We start from the raw sequence: 21,571 nt of genomic DNA on the forward strand, positions 1-21,571 counted from the left end.
GTTCATGGACACATGGACATTGTCAAAGAAATGCAACTTGTTTTAAATTTCTTTTACTTTTTCATATTTTGTTGACTATTTGTGTTAAAGCGACATAGGTGTGTGTCTAGGTAGTAAACCTATAATTAGAATCTTTGCTACTGGTAATTGTCAATTGTGACCACTCCCCTTGCAAGTCAATATAAAGTCCTTGAGTATTTACATTTTTTTTGGTGATCTAGCCTTTTGTAAAATAGATTATTATGCCATGCTAATAGGATAATCAAAAGCTAGCAACCTGCCATAGTATGTGTCAACAGCATTAAGTATTTTTTGAGAAACCACAAGTAATTATGTAATTTACCAGTAATATTTAATATTTTGATATTAGATAAATACTCAGCCAAAGTAAAGATGTGGGTGTGTAAGTAGAAGAGCAAGAATAATTACTATAGCAAAAATTGAACCCACGTGATGTTATAGTCTAAATCATTTTAGACCACAAATGAAAAATTAGGCTACAGTTAAATACTAATGTATCACTCCCTATTGGACAAGGGCAATGTGTTTGCATTGCCATTGTATGTTCACATGGTGAGTCATTCTCACCTTCTCAAAAGGTAATATTTCCCCTTTTCTCACCATCTTGCTGAATCCCTCACAGTTTCACATTATTATAATCTTGTCTTTGCAAGAAAGAAAGGTATGATGAAAGTAGTGTGTATGTGTATGTGTATGTAAACAGAGACCATGCATTTAATATATCATGGACAACTTGTATTAGAACACATATTTTATTATCGCTCTTCAAACCGTTGACTGCATTTCAAAATTGAAAAGATTTTTTACGACCCAAAATCACCTTTGCCTGACAGAAAAAAACCCATTGTAAAGTAGCTGCAGGAGTTCTTGTGCATCTTTGAGGGCGAGGATGCTGTTTGTTTTCATGATTCCTCCTTCTCATCTCCATGTGTGATGATATAACACAAGGACTTGTAGTCAATGTTGCCACTGACGTCAATTGGAGCGACAGAGAAGGCCTGGTCCACCTGCAAGAGTGAAAATAGCTTGTTGCTTATATCAAGAATGCCTGTTTCTCACTGAGCTCACGGATAGAGCAGCCTGTTCTAGGTGTGAATTTTCACAGCTGTGTTATTCATTAATTTATTGCTTTGAATGCATGTCACCTCAAGACTTGAGCAAATTTGTCAATGTGCGCAGCAATTCGGAAAAGTAAAAGGATTCATATGTACCTCCTCAGCCGTGAATTTGTCAGCCTGATTCATCAGCAGTCTTCTGAACCTTTAAGGCAAATAAAGCAAAAATGTACTCACAGACCTCTGAATAGCATCCAAGTCAAGGTCAGTTATACTTCATTATCCCATTTTAAAAATAAAAAATCCTTTTTCTATCCCTTAAGAAGGCAATCACAACACAAAATATTTAACATATTAAAATACCCATAGATTGATAGTTAAAGTTTGATTTCATATGAGAAATGTTTTTGAAGTGTACACTGTTTATGTGTTTTCCTTTCATTATGTTTGTTTGGTAAGGAATGAGTCAAAGGGGACAACATAATTAAGTTTGATTGCCATAAGGAATAATAGCCCACAGAACAGTATATGTCTGCTAACTGAAGCCAGATATACACAATGTACATCTGTATTTGAAGACGTTTTATTTGAACAGATGCTAACAGAAGTGGAAATATCTGAAAGAAGAAGCAGAATGTTGTAACCGGTCAGCAATTCATGGTGGGCCTGTTAGTACTTACTCATCCTTGTTGACGAAGCCTGTGCCGTTTGGGTCGAAAAGTTTGAAGGCGGCAACGATGGTATCCTCTGGGTCGGTGCCTGAGAAAATAGTACCATCATGTGGCTTTCGTTTGTGCGTCAGCTGTCTGACAATGTGAAGAAGAGAACATGTGACCACATCCAGGGTTGCCCTACAAAAGTGACCTTGAGGCATGACACCACCCAGTAATTTGATCATTCACAAGACAGGAGGTCAAGCTTTCGTATGTCTTTTTTTTTTTTTTTTTTGAAAACTCAGTGTTTCGTTTCGTCTTTAACCTGATTTCACGTCAAATATTTTAGAAGATTGAGTGCAGTTTGTGCCATATCTCCAGTATCCAATGACTCATGCATTCTGCTGACAAGCGAATTAAAAAGGCTCTATGTACAGAGATGGTAGAGAAATGCAGGGCCAGTGTCATAAATTAACCCATATCAATTCAGTTTCATGGAGTTACACAAAATTAAATAACAAACATGAGCTTACAATGCAGACTGTCAGCTTTAAGAATATTTACATCCATATCTAATGATCTGTGTAGGAATTACAGCCCTTGTACAGACCTTGTATTATAGCTATTTTCATATCTTATCACAGAGGATAAGCTTGACTCACCATTGAGTTTCTCTCCAAAAAGAGTGAGAAAGACAGTGAAGTTGATGGGACCTTTGCCCTCAGCCAGCATTTCCTGCAGCTCCTCGTCCTTCATGTTCAGCTTCCCTGTAACACAAACGCGCACACAGACACACACAGACACACACACACACACAGGGAACACACAAACACATGCACAGGCACACACACACAAAGAGGCAATTAGCTTTAGATTGGATTCACACCGAGCTACAGAAAGATATAGATAAAGGTTTTTCCCATTTTCTTAGTCTGAGGAAACAGGAAACAGTACCTAGCTGCGCATAGGTTTCCTTGAGGTCCTGCAATTTAATGATGCCATCTCGGTCTTGATCAATGCAGCTGAAAGCCTGCCAGTATATACGCAAAAGTACATCACCAAAGGTAAGGTCATATTCATATATAAACTTACATGCCATATGTAAAGAGTTCAGACTCAGCTCATATGTAGGAGATCATTATTCTTTTGGCATCAAGTTTAGAAATATTTCTTGATGGATCTATGGCACAATACTACCCAGGTATTATAGCAGTGAGCCAGTATGTTTGGCTAGCCTTTGTTGTACATACGAGTGTGAGTGAGAATCACTTGTATGACGAGATATACCTGTATGTGTCACGCATGCAGTTGTTTGAAATGTCCATGCAAAATATAAGCGTTACCTCCTTGAACTCCTGTATCTGAGACTGCTCAAACATGGAGAAGACGTTGGAAGAGCCTCTCTGTGAACGCTTGGCAGCAGCCTTGCTCTTGGCGGCTGCTTTCTTGCTGGCCTATCGGAAAGGGGACACTGGCTAATGTCACACATTCTCTGACCTTCAGAGTTCGGCTTCACCATTTCCACTTTCCAGAGGACCTTGTGCAAAACGTCACTGAGAAAAACTGAAACATGACTAAAAACCTCAAACAAACCAATAACCACCAGCTTTTCACTTAAATTTTTATCTTTCTCTTATAATAATAATAATCATAATAATCATAATAATACACAATTATTCTTCTCATTTTTGATCTTTAAGACTGAAGGGACATTTCACTTTTCCCATAGAAAACTATATACGAGTATAACACACGTATCAGCTGCAATACTCACCATGTCGGTGCTGTGTGAATGTCTTTGTGCCCCAGGCCAGAACAGTGATGGTGTGGTTTATATGTATGGAATGCCTTATCTGTTGACCTCCTATAATAAGAAGGTGGTGGGCACTGCGGGGCCTTACATGGAAATCCACCACCCTTTGGTACTACTGACCATGATAAGTGTACAAGTGCCAGATTCCTCGGGGTGGAAGTGAGACAGATAGAAGTGAGACAGAGAACAGTAGCTTGGCTCAACAGTCCCAGACACGTTGGTAAAGGTGCATGAATATCCTTTAAATATTTGTCAGAAATATTAGAAAGATAATTGGACATTCTTTGTGGTATTTTGTGTCACTTGTATTGGTTAATGTTTTTCACTGATCAAAATTCATGGTTGTGTCAAGAAACCAAGGGCCACAATATAAAGGCTGCTTAGCTCTGGCCCTAGATTCGCATTGTATTCTGCCTTTCACAATACAACTTGAAATAATTTGGTGAGATAATTGCCTGAATTATGATAAGTGAACCTTTGGTCTTAATATGTGAGTGTAAAATTAACCTGTAGAATCCTCAGAACTGTAGCCATGATACAGGAGAAAAAGTGCGTGTTAGCCTCATTAGTTTCCACAGCATTCAGATGACTGTTTTTCTTGGAATACCGTGAACTTGAGTGAGACGTCACTGGAACCGATGCACTGCTCGACAGGGAAGAGCTGACACAGCTTACCACATTTGTCACACTCTGGTTTTACTGCTTACTCCCCACCTCCCCCCTCCCCACCCTTCCCCCCCATCATCCACAGCCACAGTCAAGGCTGCAGGGACAGCAGTTCACACACAAACTGCCTTTTGGACAGAAAGCAGCCATTTTACTTTTGGTTTTGTGATGCTGTTCATACAGTGCTGAAACTCAGCCAGGGGCCAAAAGCTCTATGGTGATGATGAAACAGGAAGTTGGCGAACCAAGAGTGAATTTATTGACATTATAAAGGTCCAGACAGTGCAGTTCTTATATGACAGCATCTCCCCATTTACAATTTTATTTACAATGATTTCTCACATGTTCAAAGCACATTCTGTTCTTAAAAATAACATGCTGCTAAATAATGTATTACATATCTTGAAAATGTCCATATATTACAAAACTGGAAAAGTATTATATAGGATTTTGTTTCAATTACAGATAAGACAGATGAACATAAGAATGACTCCCCAACTAGGGTACTGGGCCAAGAAGAAGGGGGTACCATGCTTACATTGGTGTAAGTGACATAGCTATTGGAAAAGGAAAACACTTAGCTGAATAAAATAATAGCTAATTCATATGTTGGTAAGGAATAGCTTTAGCATCACATTTGTTACCCATTCTTACCTTGCAATTCACCACATTTAAAACCGAAGTGTTGTTCCAATACAAACAAAAAATTCTAATTCCTCTTCAAAATACTCTTAAATTTCCATCCCTCTTTATGCTATGACTCAGCACAGTAAAACCATGCTCAAGTCCATAACACAGCTAGCATCCACATTAGACACAGTTTACAACTGTGCATGACAAACTGGCTGTTGAACATATAGGTGTCAAACTGTTTCATTACTAGCTGCATTATCAGAACACTACAGTGGCTGCTGTGCAATTCAAACAGTATTCACAAACATGCTTTACCATTGTGGACACTTGGATAGGACATATGTCCCTCCAAATTCTTTTAAGTAATAACATGCTTGTGAAGTTTAAGAAAGTGCTGAATTAATAACAAACTCAAGTTTCTTAACATGTTTGAAAGCTCTGCTAATGTTTTCTGAAGCTTCTGCGGCTTCATTGTGAAGTGAGACTCCTCTTCACGCAGTGCCCCACGAGTCTTGGAATTAAATGGCAAACCCCAATAAGAGAGCGCTTGAAACCTTGGAAGGATGGCCAATGTATGTGATCCATTACGTAGCACTTAAGCAAGATGTTCTTGCGCTTCCTCTAGTGGTGGGAGGCTGTAAGACATCCTCACTGGGCCAACATGCAGGCTGCCATCTTGCAGGCTACTGCGGAAATCAGTGCCGCACCCCGTCCGCTTCCCTCTTCTGATTGGATAAAGGTGATGTCACAATGAGGCGTCAGTTCCCGAACTATTTCGTGGAACCTGTCTTTAAAGCTGGGGAAGAAGATTGAAACCAGGATGAGAAAACAAGTATTCTCAAAGGGGAAAGGCATGTTTATTACTGAGTTAAGAGGCCACTCAGTTGCATGAGATTTCAATTTCCATTGAGTTTGATGTGCTTTGTGGGTACACTGGAAATTCAAAGGGGTGTGATGAAGACTATTTTCAACCCCCCTTCTTCCCGCCCTTGCCCTCACCAGGGGTGCAGCTTGTAGACGGAGCCGTCGACGCCCACGGTGATCTTGAGCGCCTCCTGGCTGCGATGCTCCCTCATGCGGTTGATGACCCCCGCCAGCCCCGCCCCGCACATGTGCGCGGCCCGCGTGGACACTCTCTCACAGACCAGGCGCACGACGTCGCAGTCAAACTCGGAGGGCAGCAGACCCAGCGTGGTCAGGATGTTGTAGATCTGCTTGCGGTCCCCAGAGTCACTGTCAACAGGTACGGGAGGGAAACATGGCCCTGTGAAATAAGCCCTTTGCAAGTAGGTGCCTATCTACACCGCTTTTGTAGTTTTCAGAAGTCAGTTATACAATTTATGTAGGTGTAAACTCATTGAAATTTACACTGAAAATATTTGAATGAACACTGAAGTGGCAGTCTGAAATCCCATTGCTGTACAATCAGACTAAAACAGTGTCTTTACGCTTCTACTGTCTGTTCATAAACTGTCCTTAACTTTAACATGGACTTGCCAAACTACTATTGTTCAGAAAAGAAGAAAAAAAATTATTCCTAAACAAAAAGTTCACAAAGATCACAAAATGTTGATTTGACGTAAGCTTGGCCCTTCGAGATCAGTGGTGGTGATTACATCATCAGGGCGCAAGGCTCACCTCTCCACCTGGGAGACGAAGCGAGTCTCGAAGCTGCCCCTGGTCTTCAGCAGGTCAGACGCCTCGCCGTTGAACAGCAGGTCTTCGTTGATGAGCTTGAGCAGCACCAGCCGCACCAGCTCGCCCATGTACTTCCCGCTGATCAGCTTCTCGTAGCTGCGAGGGGGAGAGACGTGCGTCATCGGACACATCGGACGTGCATCACTTCCCTTTCAATATCGGGGGGGGGGGTGGGGGGGGGCGAAAGGGCCAATGGACCTCAGCGGCCGCCCGAAAAAGCCCCCGATGTGGCGCACTGTAAACACCCATTAGGGAGCCAGCCGCTAATGACACGAGCCACCGCCATTACAGGGCATTAATTTGCGTCTGTAAGCTAGATTGATGGCGCCGATTCGACTGCGCGTCGCAGAAAAACAAGCCGGCTGCCCGGAGACCGGACAAGAGCCCCGCGGGGCTCGCTGCCCCCGAGGAGATCACGGTGCGATGGGTCCCTCGGAGCGGCGCGGCATGGCGCGGCTCCAGCGACGCGGCTCAGCTGACGTCCACCTGATCCTGTCTCACCTGCAGGGAGGTTATTTCCTGGAAGCAGCCCAGCTCGTTTCGCAGCGTACGTGTGCTCCATACCAGTGGTTTCTAAACTGCGGGTTGGGAGCCACTGCTGTCGTGGCAGGGGTTGAGGATGTTCACTGTGAACATTTTTAACTTTAACAGTATATTGTACAATTTTTATTGACATTCATACAAGTCAAATTACACACTTTTGATGTGGATTACGTCAGACTATGTCAACATAGGAAATGGGTTGCTCTTTAAATGGATTGTGTTCTATATGGCCGATATGAAGTTGCGATGTATTCAGGTGCGCATGTATGTACCAAGGGCAGAAATTAAGAGGAGCCAGACAGGCCACGCCCCTCACCCAGTCTGCAATGTTAACCCCCCCATTCCACATCTGCTAATCTGTCACCCGCCACCCCACCCCCCCTTTCCGGTTTAAAATTGTAAATCTTGCAGCCAACACTGACCCGACCCCCACTCCCCCTTCCCGTTTCTGATACCACCCCCCTAACCTGCCCCCCATTCTGTGGCCCCCATGGTTAAACATCGAAAGTCTGGTACGTTCCCACACTGTGTACGGGGCCACATAATCAAATCTAAAATTGAATAAAACAGTTATTACTATGACAACACTTACTAAAACAGTTACTACTATTACTATTCCACAGATATCACCAAGGTGAAGGAATGCAGGGACAGTCAGGGTGGGGTGGGATGGGGTCAGGCGTGACTCTGGGAGGGGCTTACGGCGAGCGGGACTCACAGCTGCTGGCCAGGATTGAGTGACATCTCATCCACCAATCGGTCGTACTCCAGGCGGAACTCCTCCAACTCGCCGTTGTCTCCAAAAGCTCCCCATTCAGTGTTCACGCACATGCGCCCCTCTTCCCCCTCCACCAGCTCCACTGTGCGCATCTCCTCCATGTAGCACACATTGCAGCCCGTCCCTGAGCACCAGCGAGAGAGAGAGAGAGAGAGAGAGAGAAACAGAGAAGGGGAAATGGAAGTTGTTAAAGAGTAAATACACTACACAGCTACTCACTACACCTGTATGTACTAAAGAGTTTCATTTAAATGTTGGCTTTAGAGCAGGAGTCTCAAACTTTACTCCTGGAAAGCCATGGTATCTGCTGGCTTTTGGTGTACTATCAAGTGTTTAGTAAGTCATTGACTGCCTGAAGAATTTGTTTACAGTAATTGGCAGTTGATCGTAAGGTAACCACAAAATCCTGCTAATACTGCAGTCCTCTAAGCCTTTTGTTTATCTACTCCCAACTCCCGAGGCTCTGTATTTAGAGCAGTGGTCTGCAACCCTGGTCCTGGAGAGCCACAGTGTTTGTTGGTTTTTGCTTTCCATCTTAGAACTGTCAACACATTCAAATCTGAGAAACCAAACGAGATGAGGTAACAGTAAGCTGATTTAACTGAGTGGAGAGTAAAAGAAAAAAACAGTAGATCGTGAGGTGTTCCAGAACTGAGGTTGAGGACCATGGATGGAGAGAATTGCTCCTCACCTACAATCATGCCGACCTCACAGCTGTGGTCCTCATAGTAGCAAGATATCATGGTGGCCACGGTGTCATTTACCATGGCAACAATATCCATCTGAAAGTCCTATGCAGTGGAGAGCCATATTAGCTTCGTTTTAGTTTCATATCAGTACATACATTCATTTAATGGTGACAGCAGGTTGCTACCCTGATTGCTATACATCATCTTCTACAGGACTGTGGGCTAGCAAAGTAACCATCATACACAACCTACTTTCTTGCTGATTATCACTACGAACACTGCCGGTTTTTAACCAGCATGGCTGCCGCTCAGAATCTAAGCTAACGAGAAGCTGACTTACCCCTCTCCTCTTAATGGCGTCTCTGAGCAAGCCCACCACGTTGTTTCCCTCGGCCCCGGAGGCCTTGAAGCCCTTGGTCCAGTTCAGCAGGATTCCCTGGAAGGAAGGATCAAACAGGCGCGTGGGCATCAGAAAGGAGCCGCTCACGGGCAACACTGGCTGTGCGGCTACGTGCAGCGCGGGTACGGCTCTCACCTTGTCCAAGTCCTCGTGGCGCACGGGGAAGGAGAAGGTGAAGCCGAGGGGAAGCTTCTTGTGCTTGAGGTTGTGCTTGGTCAGGAAGTCCGAGATGCATTCGGCAATGTAGTCGAAGAGCTTAGCAGGGCAGGGAGAGACACGAGCACCGGTCAGAGCGAATTGAGAGGGTCAAGAGGGTTATGGCAATAAGGCCGGCCCGAGCTAAGGGGCACAAAGAAGTAATTCATCTGACCACTATGCCCATCTGGCTGTCCAGCGAGGCCTACCTCAGGCCTGGCTCTCACCATTTGAGCCGTGCCCGTCATGGCATCCTCCGGGATGGAGTACATCTGGTGCTTGGTCTCCACCTTCCAGCCCGTCTCCTCGTCCTCCCCCACCTTCACCAGCATCACCCGGAAATTAGTCCCTCCCAGATCCAGGGCTAAAAAGTCTCCCACCTCTGACGGGCAATCACAAGAAAAATAAACAAGGTTCGTCAGTGTGCCAGTAGACTCATTACATTACACTGCATTCTGGAATTTATATTTCATTACAGTACATTACTGCCATTTAGCAGACTGCAGACGGACTTACACGGCTTACATTCTTTATATAAAATCTATGTATACAACTAGATAGTCTACTGAGGCATTTCAGGTTAAGAACATTACTCATGGGTACGATTACCCAGCAGGGTATCAAATTCACAACCTTATGGTTACATTTACCTAACCATGACACCACATTGTTGGGATCCATTTTTAAATATGCTTGCAGTCTTTTCGTACTTTAGGCCTGTGCATTAAAATGACATTTATATCCCTATAATATTTACATGGATGCTGATCAAGAACAACAATGTCCCTCCTAGAATTTCTACACAATATTCTGGTTAGTCCACCAATCCAGACTACCCAAGCTAAAGCTTAGTTTACATTTTTTCTAATATACTGGTGTGTGCTTTTTGTAGCTCACCGACGGCGCGCAAGTGTTGTAAACAAATATTGTAACGAGCATTACCAGAGCCCTCTGGGGTGGAACGCACATAAGTGGGTAGCATCTTCACGCTAGCCTTGTCGTGTGTCTCCAAGCGTAATCCACGATCCATTTCATGTTGCATGCGTCTCATGACCTCCTTGAGTTCCTCCTTCTTCAGGAGGAACTCCGACAGAATTTGCTCCACCTGCAAGGAAACGCAGAGAAACAAAAAATGAAAGAGAGCACCAATACTGTTGTGCACCTTTACCACAACAAAAACATATCTGAGTCATTACAGCTGTAGTATAGTAAAGTGTTACGTGCACAGTATCTTATGTTGAATCTAACAATCTTGGGCAGTGGATTTAGCTTAGGGAATCGAAAGATTTTGCATCAACCCATTAAGCCATGTATTACAGCATTCGTGACGCAATACTTCGTCACTCCTTTTATTTTAATTAACAATGTAATTTACAACAGAAATGAAAGCCTGTAAGTTCCCCATTTTGTCATCTTATCATAACATATCTACCTCTGTTAAATTTCCTACATCTGCTTATGAAGTTTTTAAGTTGTCAGCAACAATACAGAAAACCCAGTCTAATTAAAAAATCCTTAAAAAAACATTCTCTTATAATTAGAACAGTACTTGCTGCCTCTCACAAGTTAGGTGTAAGTTCAAGTACTTAAAGCTGCCTTTTAAACACCTACTGTGTAAAATATATATTTTTAACAATGCTTGCAGCCACCGAGACACTAGAAGTCTTACCATGAGAACTCGCTCCACAACAGAGTTGCATCTGTTGAGCACCTTCATCTCCTTGCACGTGACAAAAGGTGACTTATCTTTTCAAGCAACACACCTGTGATTGAGTGCTCAAGTGTGTGTGGATGCGCGGGTCTGCAATGCTGAGAGCAGATGGACAGGAAACTCAGCCGTTTTTATGCTCCACTGATGTGGGCTGGCTGCTGCGGATGTTGCATACACACACACACACACAAGTACACACACACATTAACACACCCACACCCAAACACACACACACACACACACATACACCCTTACAAACACACACACACACGCACCTGCACACACACCCACATACACACGCATACACACACACAAAAACACACACACATTAACACACCCATACCCAAACACACACACACACACACACACACCCACATACACCCTTACAAACACACACACACACACACACACAAACACACACACACCCGCACCTGCACAAACACGCACATACACACACAGATGTACATGCAGCACACACACATGCAATCAATCTTATCCATCTATAGCACCAGGGAGCTGTCAGTCAATGGTGTCTCTTCTCATCTTACTAGACATCAAACATCAAACAAGCTATGAAAATGATCTAGCATATTTACACTCAAACCATGCCATCAAGTACTGCTAGTACTGCTGATTTTCATTAATACTTCCCCAATCAGTGACATTAGTCAGTTATCTATCAGGAAGAAAACACCAGCGGTAATATTCAAGGGCCACATTTCAGCATCCCTGATCTAGTGGCTGGGAATAGACGATTCTTTTCATTTTAGAGGTCTCCCAGTGGAGTCATAAAATAACTGTATATATATATATATATATATATATATATATATATATATATATATATAATTGTACTGACCCACCAGTGAATAAATTACCAATTACAAATTGTTTATGTTGTATTAAAGTACAAAAAGTACATATAACCTTCTGTCTTAAGAATTCCGCCGTATAAGTACGGAACAAATTGTACTTATTAAAAGGTCAGCCCTTTTTCAGTGGTCAACAAACTCCTTAGTTTCGTTAAGGACTAAATGATTTTGTAACTGATGTATATACAATGATGTTTTTACAATGGTGACAGACACTTTAAAGAAGAATTGATGGGTTCCTGTAACATGTGTGTGTGTGTAGGATGGGGGTGGGGGAAGCAGCTTGTAGCTGCATTCACAGAACTGTACATAGAGTGCAAACACTCCCATTGAAGACAGATGAGGTCAGGTGACATTGTGTTTGACTTGTACGTTGTTTGCTGTCTTCTGTTAAAATCACACGTTCTGTCAAACCTCATTTCTGGACATGACGTGCAAAAAAAAAATTTTTTTAAACGGGTCCAATTTTCTGCTTTCGTATTTTTAACATTTTAATTACTGGAGCACTGATCACTCTTCACGTTCTGTGTTTAAGTTGTGGCAACCCAAATGTAGAGACGACTTGAATGTGTGCCAAGTGCTTTTATGTGGATGATTTCCATGGCTTATTAAACACAGTTAGAGCACTCTTAGGCTTGCAAGGTGATTAACCTCACAAAAGGTGTAAGTCAGGGACGTCCAATCTTATGTGAAAAGGGCAGATGCGGGTGCAGGCTTTCGCAGTAAGACACCTGATACAAAACGTGCTGTGCTACAACAAAAAAACCTGCACCCATATTGGCCATTTTCAAATAAACTGTGTACTTACAACCCTAGTGTAAGTACAAAGAAAACTAATATCCTATTCTAGATATAGGCAATTAAGTTTCATGCAAGTTCAAAATCTTTCAAATTAGCACACTTGGATGTAACAGTGCGTCGAGATCAGTTGTCATACTGTAGTAAAAAAGTAAACTTGAACAAAAGTCAGCATTTTATTAATCCAAAAAGAGTATTTGTTCTGTCACAGAATAAAATATTCATTAATATTTTGTCAGATTAAGAAAAAATCTGACAAAATATAACCTCTTAGCTGCGTCACCTTGGGTGTATCTTTTTTTATCATCATTGCACACAAATTATTTGTCTTTCTTGCTCCTTTATTTTATTGCTGAGAATTTCCATTGTGGTGCACTATAGTGGTGCTACTGAAAAAAACTGGAACAATTACATCGCCACGAAGCAAAAACATACTGCATATGTTTAAGTGAAGGCAACTTTTTCAGCAGTTTCTACCCACACAACCTCTTCACCATTAACTTTAATAATAGCACTTCCATATGAATATTGGGACTATTCGGCGAAAGGTAGGTATTTCATAACCTGTCATTTTACTTTGATATTCAAATAGTGACGTTAAGAGTCTCCCTACCTTCCCCATGTTGCGAGGATCCATGATACATATCCCACCGGTCATGAGTACCCTTTGGCAGGTAAAAGTCTTGTTGGGCGAACCAGCGAACAAAAATGAAGATCTAATATTTTGGTTACTAGTTTGCTTTCTGCTGACAATAGTATTTGTAAAACTCAAAAATCCCGTGGCAGTAAGTATCCAAACTTTAGTGACCAGGTTGTGTATGTATTGACGAATATAATAAAAAAGCAACCGCCTCCGTGGATCATTTATCCTTCTATCACAGTCATTTTTATAATATGAATAGTCTACCTCCCTGCTACATCTTCGTTTATTTTACATTACTGAGTTTTTTTTTTTTTTTTTTAAACAGAGAGGATTATTCGTATTATGCCGTTTGACGAAAATGTCCCATTTTCAGTGGACGAAATATTTTTAAAACATTTAAAATATATATTTAAAGTCAATATTCAGATTTATCTCCAAATACTGCAATACATGTCTAATTTATAAGGCTCGAATTCTGAATTTTTGTGGAAGCATCCTCGTGAAAATCTCATCTCCATTGTCCCATCACTGAAATAGATGTTTACATGGTCCGTTTAATAAAGTGCGTAACCGTTCCAGTGTCTTTGTAGATTCCTAATTGCTATAACACTATGATGACAGTACCTGAAGGCGAAACGTTTTCTCCATTCCCGACGATTTTAACCATGCAACTTCCATACTCACCGAGAACAGTCTAAAATAGATCACCTACCATCAGCAACAGGTGCGCAATGGGCAGAAGTAGCTTCCTACATTTTCTCTATGCGTGATAAAATACCAAATTAGCTTCATATGCCTTCTGTCGCCAATAACGTATTTCCCCCTTCCTTTAAAACAAGAATGTACTTTTTGATATTTGATGTATTACATGTTATAGATCATAGCCTTCCATAGCCTAACGTTGCTTCACTATTCCTTGGCCTTTTTTTCCAGTATCCATAGCAACCAAGTTCAGGCCAATCTCAACCTTATAAAAACACTCACACCTGTCATCCTGCCACAGACACTCAACCCACAGATGCTCTAAATTTTTTTTTTTTTTTTACCGTTGCCATGCCAAGTCATTCTACCCTGGAAGCCTCCTAATCCACTCATTTCTGGTATGGAAAACATTTGCCAATATAAGTGATCCAGAGGAAATTGTTAAATGGAGCAAAATACTCTGAAAAACATTGGCTAGGTATAACACTTACAGTGTCCTGGAAAAGTATTTGCCCCCTTCCTGATTTCCTCTTTTATTGCATAATAGTCACACTGAACAGTTACAGATTGTTAGACTAAATGTAACATTAGACAAAGGGAACCTGAGTAAACACAAAACATTTTTAAATGGTTATTTCATTTATTCAATGAAAAAAGTTATAACAAAATGACAAGAATAGGCCATTCAGCCCAACAATGCTTGCCATTTTCTTCACTAAATTGTACCTAGTAGTGCTCTGATTACCTACAGGCTGAATAGTATCTGTATCAAGCCTGATCTTGAAAACCCCACAGAGTTTCTGCCTCGACTACACGACCTGGAAGGCTCTTTCTTATTGTGGACTGGAGTCATGAGCACTGACCTCAGCTGAGGCGAAAGAGGCCTGCAGTTCTTTGGATGTTCTTTTTGGGTCTTTTGTGATCTCTCGTTGTGGTTTGGTGGAGTCCCAGAGCCTTAGAAATGGCTCTGTAACCCTTTGCAGACATATTTCAACAATTTTTATCTCATCTATTCTGGAATTTCCTTTGATCATGGCATCGTGTGCTTGTAGAAACTTTGTGATTTCTACTTCACTCTGATGGTAAGGTTAAAAATGAGTAATGCTTCGATTCAACAGTGCTGGCTGCACTCAAGCCTGGCTGCATACAGTCAGCGGAATCTAATTATCAACTGAGTACCTATAAAGAGGCCCTTACTTTTTCACGGGTGATATGGGTGTTTGATAACTTTCACGAAATAAATAAAATAAGAGATAAATAGACTGGATGATGAACGTGAGACAAATGAGAGATGTATAGAAATTATACCGATATATTGCATCTTTTTTCCTTGTCCGATTTCCTTTCTGAATATGATTCCATTATATAGATTGTTACTGTTTCCGTTTGCGGGACTCTCCTACTATTGTCGAAGGGGATATAAGTCTACAACAAGAAGGATTTGGTATAGTTTCTGAATAAATTTAAATAATTTTTAAAAACATATTTCGGTGCGTATTAAGGCTTTTACATCATATTATATCTTGTGCAACCCGACCGAGTACGACTGTGTGTTTGAAGATTTGACTACATTTATGGTCGCATTACCTGCGCGGAACTGTACACGGAGAACTAACAAGATCACGTTCCCAGTCGGCAAACTTCTGTGTGGGGACAGGGGACTTTTCCCGACAGTGACGTGGGTTGTTAAGAGGACGTGAGTTGTTTTCATTTCTCTCTCTCTCTCATTGATCTGATGATCACATTAACTGGTAAAAAGGTAATGTTTTGAAAACGAACGCGTTTAATCTGACATTGTTAAAAGTGGTTAAAGATACCGACTTATCTTACGAAATCACGAGGTACTAATTAGGCTAAAGAGCAAAAGCAGTGTTTAACAAGGATAACATTCTTTAGATCATATAGCTGGCTAGCTATAATCAGGAAAAGGTATGATATCTTCAGCGTCAAAGGCATCGACACTGTTGGCTTAGTTAGCTAGCTTATGATAGTAACGAATCGAGATCTTCGCCCCATAAATAGGTGCGCCGTGTTGGTTTGCCCAATCGAGTTAGTTAGCTAAACGACGGAAACCAGATTACCAGCGGCAGACTGCTGCCTTGAGAGCTATCTAGCATTTAATTAAAGTGCACAGCGCGGCAGAGGTTTCAGCTGCTAATAATATTATGTGCGAGTTAACTATCGTTAGATAACAGACTAGTTTAGTACAGCTACTACTAGCTTGCTAGTCAGCTTAATAGGTCAGTGTCACGAAGAATCAATGCGTGACCCCACTTATACTTTATTAATGCAGAGTGACGCTTGCTCGTTACCTCGTGATTTGAACTTGCACTGAATCACTCCTTCTGTCGCAGAGGCAACTGGAGGGACTCGAGACAAACTTGTCTGATTCATCATGAAGCTCTACAGCCTTAGCGTCCTTTACAAAGCGACGAACAAAGCAAACCTGCTCAAAGCGGCCTATGACTTGTCCTCCTTTAGTTTCTTCCAGCGATCCAGGTGGGATTTCAGCTTAGTTGTTGTGATTGTAGCGAATGTACGGTTTTCTGTAAATGGTACAAGCATGGTACTTGTTCGGTAGCTTTGTTGTGAAGAAGGCAGATGTATCTTAAGTTTGTGTTTTTTCCAGTGTGCAGGAGTTCATGACATTCACGAGTGCCCTGATTGTTGAGCGCTCCCCACTTGGTACCCGGGCTTCAGTCAAAGAGCAAGGTGAGCGACTGCCTTTTCCACACACACTTCAGGACATGCTTTGCTTGGTAGGTTGCCTCCTGTAGTTGCAGTTTAGAAAGGATGCCGTGGGATTATTTTAGAAATGATGGCCTGGGTTGGTTGGTATGGTTCTATTTTGGCTGTTAAGATGTTGTTCATAAAGAACATGTTAATGATTAATAAGCCAGTTTGATACTCTCCCTGTCAGTGTCTTGCTTCCTAGTAGTGTCTCAAAGTCAGACGAGGAGACACTAATGGCTTTACTTCTACCAGAGTACCTGTGTCACGTGTACGTACGGAACGACTCTCTCGGTGCTGTAGTGATTGCGGACAACGAGTATCCTCAACGAGTGTGCTTCACTCTGCTGGACAAGGTATGTTTCCCGCCTTACTGGCTCAGTTAACCTAAGAGAGAAAATGGATCAGTCTTCCTTAGTGTTATGGCACCAAGACGTGCCAGAACCTTAAACTGCTCAAGATGTTTAATGTGCCTGCCTGCCTGTCTGTCTATCTGTGTGTGTTTGTGTGTGTGCATGCATGCATGCTCTCTGTCCCAGGTACTGGATGAATTCTCAAAGCAGGTGGACAGCATAGACTGGCCCTCTGGATCCTCAGACACCATCCGCTACGCTGCTCTTGACAGCTACCTCGCTAGATACCAGGTGAGTGTGGCATTGGAAAAAGATGAACCGTTTTTGGGCTTTGCAGTAGCTGACCTCACCACACATTTTCCATTACTAAGCCTCGGCATTGATTTTCCTCTGAACCTCATGCCATGCAGTGTGTCTTCACGCTGTGTGCTCTCTTTCTGAAGCCCTTGTCAAAGGTGTTCTATTCCTTGTTCTAGAATCCTCGGGAGGCAGATGCAATGACCAAAGTTCAGGCTGAGTTGGACGAAACCAAAATCATTCTGGTGAGATCCCATATTTTGTTTGTTCAAACATCCGTGCCATCAAAGTGAGTTGAAGGCCGTGATCATTTTAGTGGATTTGTGGAGGTAAACGCAGCTCAGATTGCACTGGTAGAAGCTGGCCCAGGAGCCTGTGCTGTCCTTGCACTTCAGTTTCTTCACTGACAAGATGGCCATTATTGAAGATTGATAATTTGATTAATAAGTTCAGTCAATTTTTTACCAATTTTTGGTAACCCTAAGCGAGCCCGTGATCACATTCCCAATTTTTTCATGTAATTAAACCATCCTCGACGGTAGATTGCAAGTAAATTACAAAATGCTTACTGAAATAAAACCACGTGCTACTGCTTGTCTTTGGAGTAAAATATTTTGATGTGTACTGTGCTTCACTCCTTAAACGACCTGTTTGCTTGCTTTGTATTAGAAATGGTACCAACTGTAACCGAGGATGTATGTGTACTGGCCTGTTGTTACGGTGATAAATAATTTAATGGAATTGCTGAGCTGTGTAGAGTAGTGCCTGCCAGTGCTTTTGTGTGCGGGTTAGGGTTGTGAACCCATTGATGTTTCTCCAGCACAACACCATGGAATCCCTGTTGGAAAGAGGGGAGAAGCTGGACGACTTGGTGCAGAAGTCCGAGCACTTGGGAAGCCAGTCCAAAGCCTTCTATAAGACTGTGAGTAAATGGAAATAACACTCGATCCACCCTCCTGCTCTGCTCAAGCCAAGCCAGTCAGACCTCTTCCCAGTGACTGACGGCCAGGCAGTTCTTGTTGTATAAGGTGCCTGGAAGATGAAATTTGATTAAGCAAATTTAGCAAAATAGCATTTCCGTTCCAGCACTGTCCTTTGGTTTTTGTCAAATGGACCTTCCTTTTACATGGTTTTCAAAACTGGCCTAAAAGCATAGCCTGCATTTATCAAATGTGCTTATTTTTCTTCTTTCTTTTCTTCTGCTTTTGGACATTTGACGATTACTTTATGCTTTTCAGAATGATACTTAAAAGGGCTTTAGAAGGGATAGCTTAAGTGTAGGTGTTTTTTTTAAATTGCAGCATTGAGCAATTTATCGTTTGTAATTAATGTGTGCAGTTTTTAAATAGAAAATTATGATGGACAGTGTGTCATCCATATCCATTAAACGTTATGCATGTCTCTTCAGGCGAGGAAGCAGAACTCTTGCTGTGAGGTCATGTGATGGTGGTGCATTAGCCTGCTGGACCTGACTGTGTTGGCTCGCCACTCCATTCCTACAACCGACGGTACACGGCAAAGGTCGAGGCCCCTCAACCACACCTTGGAGAACATTGGGGGGGAGTGGGTGTGTCAGGAAATCCCTTCTGAGGGCCTGGTTCGGGGATAAAGGGGGGTGATTTAAAAAGGCACACTTTTGCTATGTTTTAACTTGTCAAAAAAGAGTGGTTTTAACCGTTGGAGGAGGCGGATATCCTGACTTTGATGTCCTTGTTGGTTTCATCTCAACTGCTAGGAAGCTGATGTGAATGAAGGAGTGATTCTTCTGAGTAGGTCCAGCTTTAGTCTAATGCATTTTGTCTAATGAGTTTTTGTCTCTCAGTTCTAGTCTAATTCCTCAGTAGAGGAATCCAAAATATCAGGCTGAAATGCACTGTGCACATTCCACTGAATTCTGAGCTCCACCTCCAGTGGGCTCCTGACTCTGAACTGGTAATTTTGTTGCGCACACTAGATGGCGCCAGCACCATACTGTCCTGCTTGATGTACGTGTTTTGAGGAAGGTTTCTTCATTGCTGGGTGAGAGCCATTTCAATAATTTAAAGCTGAATAAAACAGCTGTACACCACACAGTACTAATAGTAACGGCACCAGTGTTAAATTTACAGGGGATAGTCATTGCAGGGATTGGTTCCAGAAGGGCTCTTGTACAAATTATCCAGGTTTTGGATGGAGTCAATAGCTCTCACTCTAATAACACACTAAATTTGCAGCAGTTTAACTTGCTGGGCCGAGAGTGCCATGTAGCTGCTCGTTTGTATAAGATTATTGGCTAGTGAAATGTGGACTATTGAAAGTGAGTGTTTTGCAATCAGTGGTCAACTGAACTCAGCTGTGTGAATGTGTATACCAGTATTAGTCCGGAAAGCTTGTGTGACAGGCTAGTGTGAATTCATGCAGTAATTGAAAAGCCTTCAGCCAGAACTGGTCAACTTTCCTACAAGTTGTGGGACGAGACGGTTTGGGCTCATACTTTTAGAACATTCCTAACTTATCTGTATATTTGTGAGATATATAGTGAAAAGAAGGGCAACCTTGACCGCTAAGCTCAGATAAAAAAAACTGGTCTGACTGGTCCAGATCCACAATACCGTTGTGGTGCAGTGTGAGTGCATTTATTGGAATCAGCCTCCTTCCTCAAATATTTCCCTAATAGGTGATAGAAAATTGACATTTTTCACTGCGCTAATGTGTACAATTGGCTGCATTGCCCCCTGCTGGCCATGTGTGCACACTACTGCCCAGGTGCAGCCCCCAACCTGGAAAGACTTGAGAAGCTTTTTGTGGCTAACCAGTACCTGACTAACCAATGTTATCAAGTTTGTTTTTGCTTCCCCCCCCCCCCCCCCCCCCCCCCAAAACCGATTCTTGTTTTTGATAATCAACCATGAAGCAGTTGTTCATTTTAGCTTGTCTGAACTGTATATTGTATGGTCATATTCAAGAACCTCTTTCTGTGATTTGTGTAAAGTAGCCCTGAGTAATTCCATCTTACCAGAGAAGTTTGTCATTCTCATGAGCCTTCTTTTCCTATTGATGGAACAATAGGCATTTTCAAAGAAACAACATTATATGCATTAATACCTTATGTTAAGTATCTATAATTGGAATATATTTGCTGGGGATGTGTGTTAATATCCTGCATTTAAGGTGGTAGTTGTCAGTTTTAGCTTGTTTGAACTAGAACTATGCCACAGAATTTAACCATGATGGCCAAGCATGTACTGGTGTTGTCACAGTTCATACAAGTTAAAAATAAATAAATTAATGGCCAACACCATGTAATTCTCTCTATTCCATACTTAATAAGCTTTTCTTTAAAAAAAAAGAAAAAAGATCTAAATGGTTTGACATCCCATTATAACAGGGTATCAAAATAGGACTGTATTATGCTTTGGATTTAACAAGCTATTTATAAAAGTTTGCAGTAGAATACTTACAGTAATAAAATATGTACCGTTAATGCCTTCAGTTCAGGTTGCATATGTCTGCTGTTTATGTGATTGGTGTTTGTGTGAGAGAAACACAGAAGTGTTTGTGAAACCTGGAGTGGACCCAATGTTTATTGATGTTCATGTGTTCTCCATGTGCAATATTACTGAAGTCTTATGTTGGAAAGCTCCTGTGGCCTCATTTGAGTAGGGGTCAGTTTGGTATCAAGTTAGGCTAGTTTGTCTGGCCTGGACATGACACATCAGTACAAGTTGAGGTGCCTTCTGATCCTGTGCTACAAATCCAACCATTCGATAAACCTCTGGAAATATTCCTTTCATATAGTGGGATTATGTACATGGTCAGTTTAGTCTTGTTGAATATTATCTTCACTGTAATTGTTAGCAAGTTTATTCTTACAGCTTGATCAATTTGCAGCCAGACATTACACAGTGTTATTCTAAGAGGTATAACAGAAGGTGAATTGACTGATGTGATGGGTAATAATGAATAGAGATCAGCTTAGTATGTTAAAGCCCATAGCTGTGAAGCAGAAAGCGAACATTGGGAGATTTAGCTAAGGAGGTTCACCAAAGACAGCAGTCTGATGATTTCCCAGCTTCTATAATACAAACTGATGGGAGATGGTGGCCCTTTTTGTGAGACCAGCTCTTTGTTTTATTTATAGCATATTGATGAAATGTTTTTTCTTGTTGATCATTCTTTTTCTAGACCGACAGTTTACAAATGCAAACATGACAAAAATGTTTTAAACAATGTCGACCAATTATTTCCCCCTCCAACAATTAAGGTTTACATGTACCGTTGCCTATAAAGTGTATACATTGCTTTGGACATTTTGTGCCGTGTGGTTTTTGTCAAGTCCAAC

The 21,571-nt window shown here is 41.8% G+C and overlaps 3 protein-coding genes across 9 annotated transcripts; 1 reads left to right on the forward strand and 2 right to left on the reverse strand.

Moving 5' to 3' along the window:
• Window positions 1-754: 754 nt before the first annotated feature.
• Window positions 755-3,603, reverse strand: myl7 (myosin, light chain 7, regulatory). The gene is made up of 7 exons (XM_035436109.1): window positions 3,504-3,603; window positions 3,073-3,183; window positions 2,684-2,759; window positions 2,392-2,496; window positions 1,757-1,835; window positions 1,233-1,281; window positions 755-1,028 (listed from the first exon to the last, which is right to left on the reverse strand). Exons 1-7 carry the CDS (start codon window positions 3,504-3,506, stop codon window positions 924-926), a joined length of 528 nt encoding a protein of 175 aa, XP_035292000.1. The 5' UTR covers window positions 3,507-3,603; the 3' UTR covers window positions 755-923.
• An 885-nt stretch (window positions 3,604-4,488) lies between these two features.
• Window positions 4,489-16,236, reverse strand: gck (glucokinase (hexokinase 4)). Of its 6 annotated transcripts, XM_035379812.1 has the most exons (11): window positions 13,881-13,897; window positions 10,814-10,953; window positions 10,087-10,249; window positions 9,372-9,526; window positions 9,085-9,204; window positions 8,890-8,985; window positions 8,552-8,651; window positions 7,801-7,984; window positions 6,480-6,635; window positions 5,841-6,074; window positions 5,490-5,637 (listed from the first exon to the last, which is right to left on the reverse strand). In XM_035379812.1, the coding sequence occupies exons 2-11, from the start codon at window positions 10,859-10,861 to the stop codon at window positions 5,490-5,492; spliced, it is 1,404 nt and encodes a 467-aa protein (XP_035235703.1). In that variant the 5' UTR covers window positions 10,862-10,953; window positions 13,881-13,897. The 6 variants fall into 6 exon arrangements, with proteins under 6 accessions (XP_035235701.1, XP_035235703.1, XP_035235707.1 ...); XM_035379810.1 differs by lacking the exon at window positions 10,814-10,953 and having other exon boundaries at window positions 4,489-5,637; window positions 13,793-14,095; XM_035379816.1 differs by lacking the exons at window positions 10,814-10,953; window positions 13,881-13,897 and adding an exon at window positions 16,183-16,236.
• LOC118206765 (synaptobrevin homolog YKT6-like) lies at window positions 15,432-21,537 on the forward strand. Of its 2 annotated transcripts, none has more exons than XM_035379818.1 (8): window positions 15,432-15,566; window positions 16,225-16,369; window positions 16,500-16,582; window positions 16,856-16,956; window positions 17,140-17,244; window positions 17,430-17,495; window positions 18,071-18,172; window positions 18,659-21,537. In XM_035379818.1, the coding sequence occupies exons 2-8, from the start codon at window positions 16,266-16,268 to the stop codon at window positions 18,692-18,694; spliced, it is 597 nt and encodes a 198-aa protein (XP_035235709.1). In that variant the 5' UTR covers window positions 15,432-15,566; window positions 16,225-16,265; the 3' UTR covers window positions 18,695-21,537. The 2 variants fall into 2 exon arrangements, with proteins under 2 accessions (XP_035235709.1, XP_035235708.1); XM_035379817.1 differs by having other exon boundaries at window positions 15,509-15,629.
• Window positions 21,538-21,571: the final 34 nt, after the last annotated feature.

This window comes from Anguilla anguilla, chromosome 10 (genome assembly GCF_013347855.1).
Source record: "Anguilla anguilla isolate fAngAng1 chromosome 10, fAngAng1.pri, whole genome shotgun sequence".
Lineage (NCBI taxonomy): Eukaryota > Metazoa > Chordata > Actinopteri > Anguilliformes > Anguillidae > Anguilla > Anguilla anguilla.

Bases quoted from the DNA above. Each gene is read 5' to 3' on its own strand.
- myl7 (XM_035436109.1), bottom strand. The intron at 2,760-3,072 runs GTAACGCTTATA...ATATACTGGCAG, and splicing joins AGATACAGGAGTTCAAGGAG to GCTTTCAGCTGCATTGATCA. The intron at 2,497-2,683 runs GTACTGTTTCCT...TTTGTGTTACAG, and splicing joins GGAAACCTATGCGCAGCTAG to GGAAGCTGAACATGAAGGAC.
- LOC118206765 (XM_035379818.1), top strand. From the start codon at position 16,266: ATGAAGCTCTACAGCCTTAGCGTCCTTTACAAAGCGACGAACAAAGCA. The intron at 16,957-17,139 runs GTATGTTTCCCG...TCTCTGTCCCAG, and splicing joins GCTTCACTCTGCTGGACAAG to GTACTGGATGAATTCTCAAA. The intron at 17,245-17,429 runs GTGAGTGTGGCA...TCCTTGTTCTAG, and splicing joins GCTACCTCGCTAGATACCAG to AATCCTCGGGAGGCAGATGC.
- gck (XM_035379810.1), bottom strand. From the start codon at position 13,846: ATGGAAGTTGCATGGTTAAAATCGTCGGGAATGGAGAAAACGTTTCGC. The intron at 9,527-10,086 runs GTAATGCTCGTT...ATTGCCCGTCAG, and splicing joins TTCCACCCCAGAGGGCTCTG to AGGTGGGAGACTTTTTAGCC. The intron at 6,636-7,800 runs GTGAGTCCCGCT...TCCCCCTCGCAG, and splicing joins CTCAATCCTGGCCAGCAGCT to CTACGAGAAGCTGATCAGCG.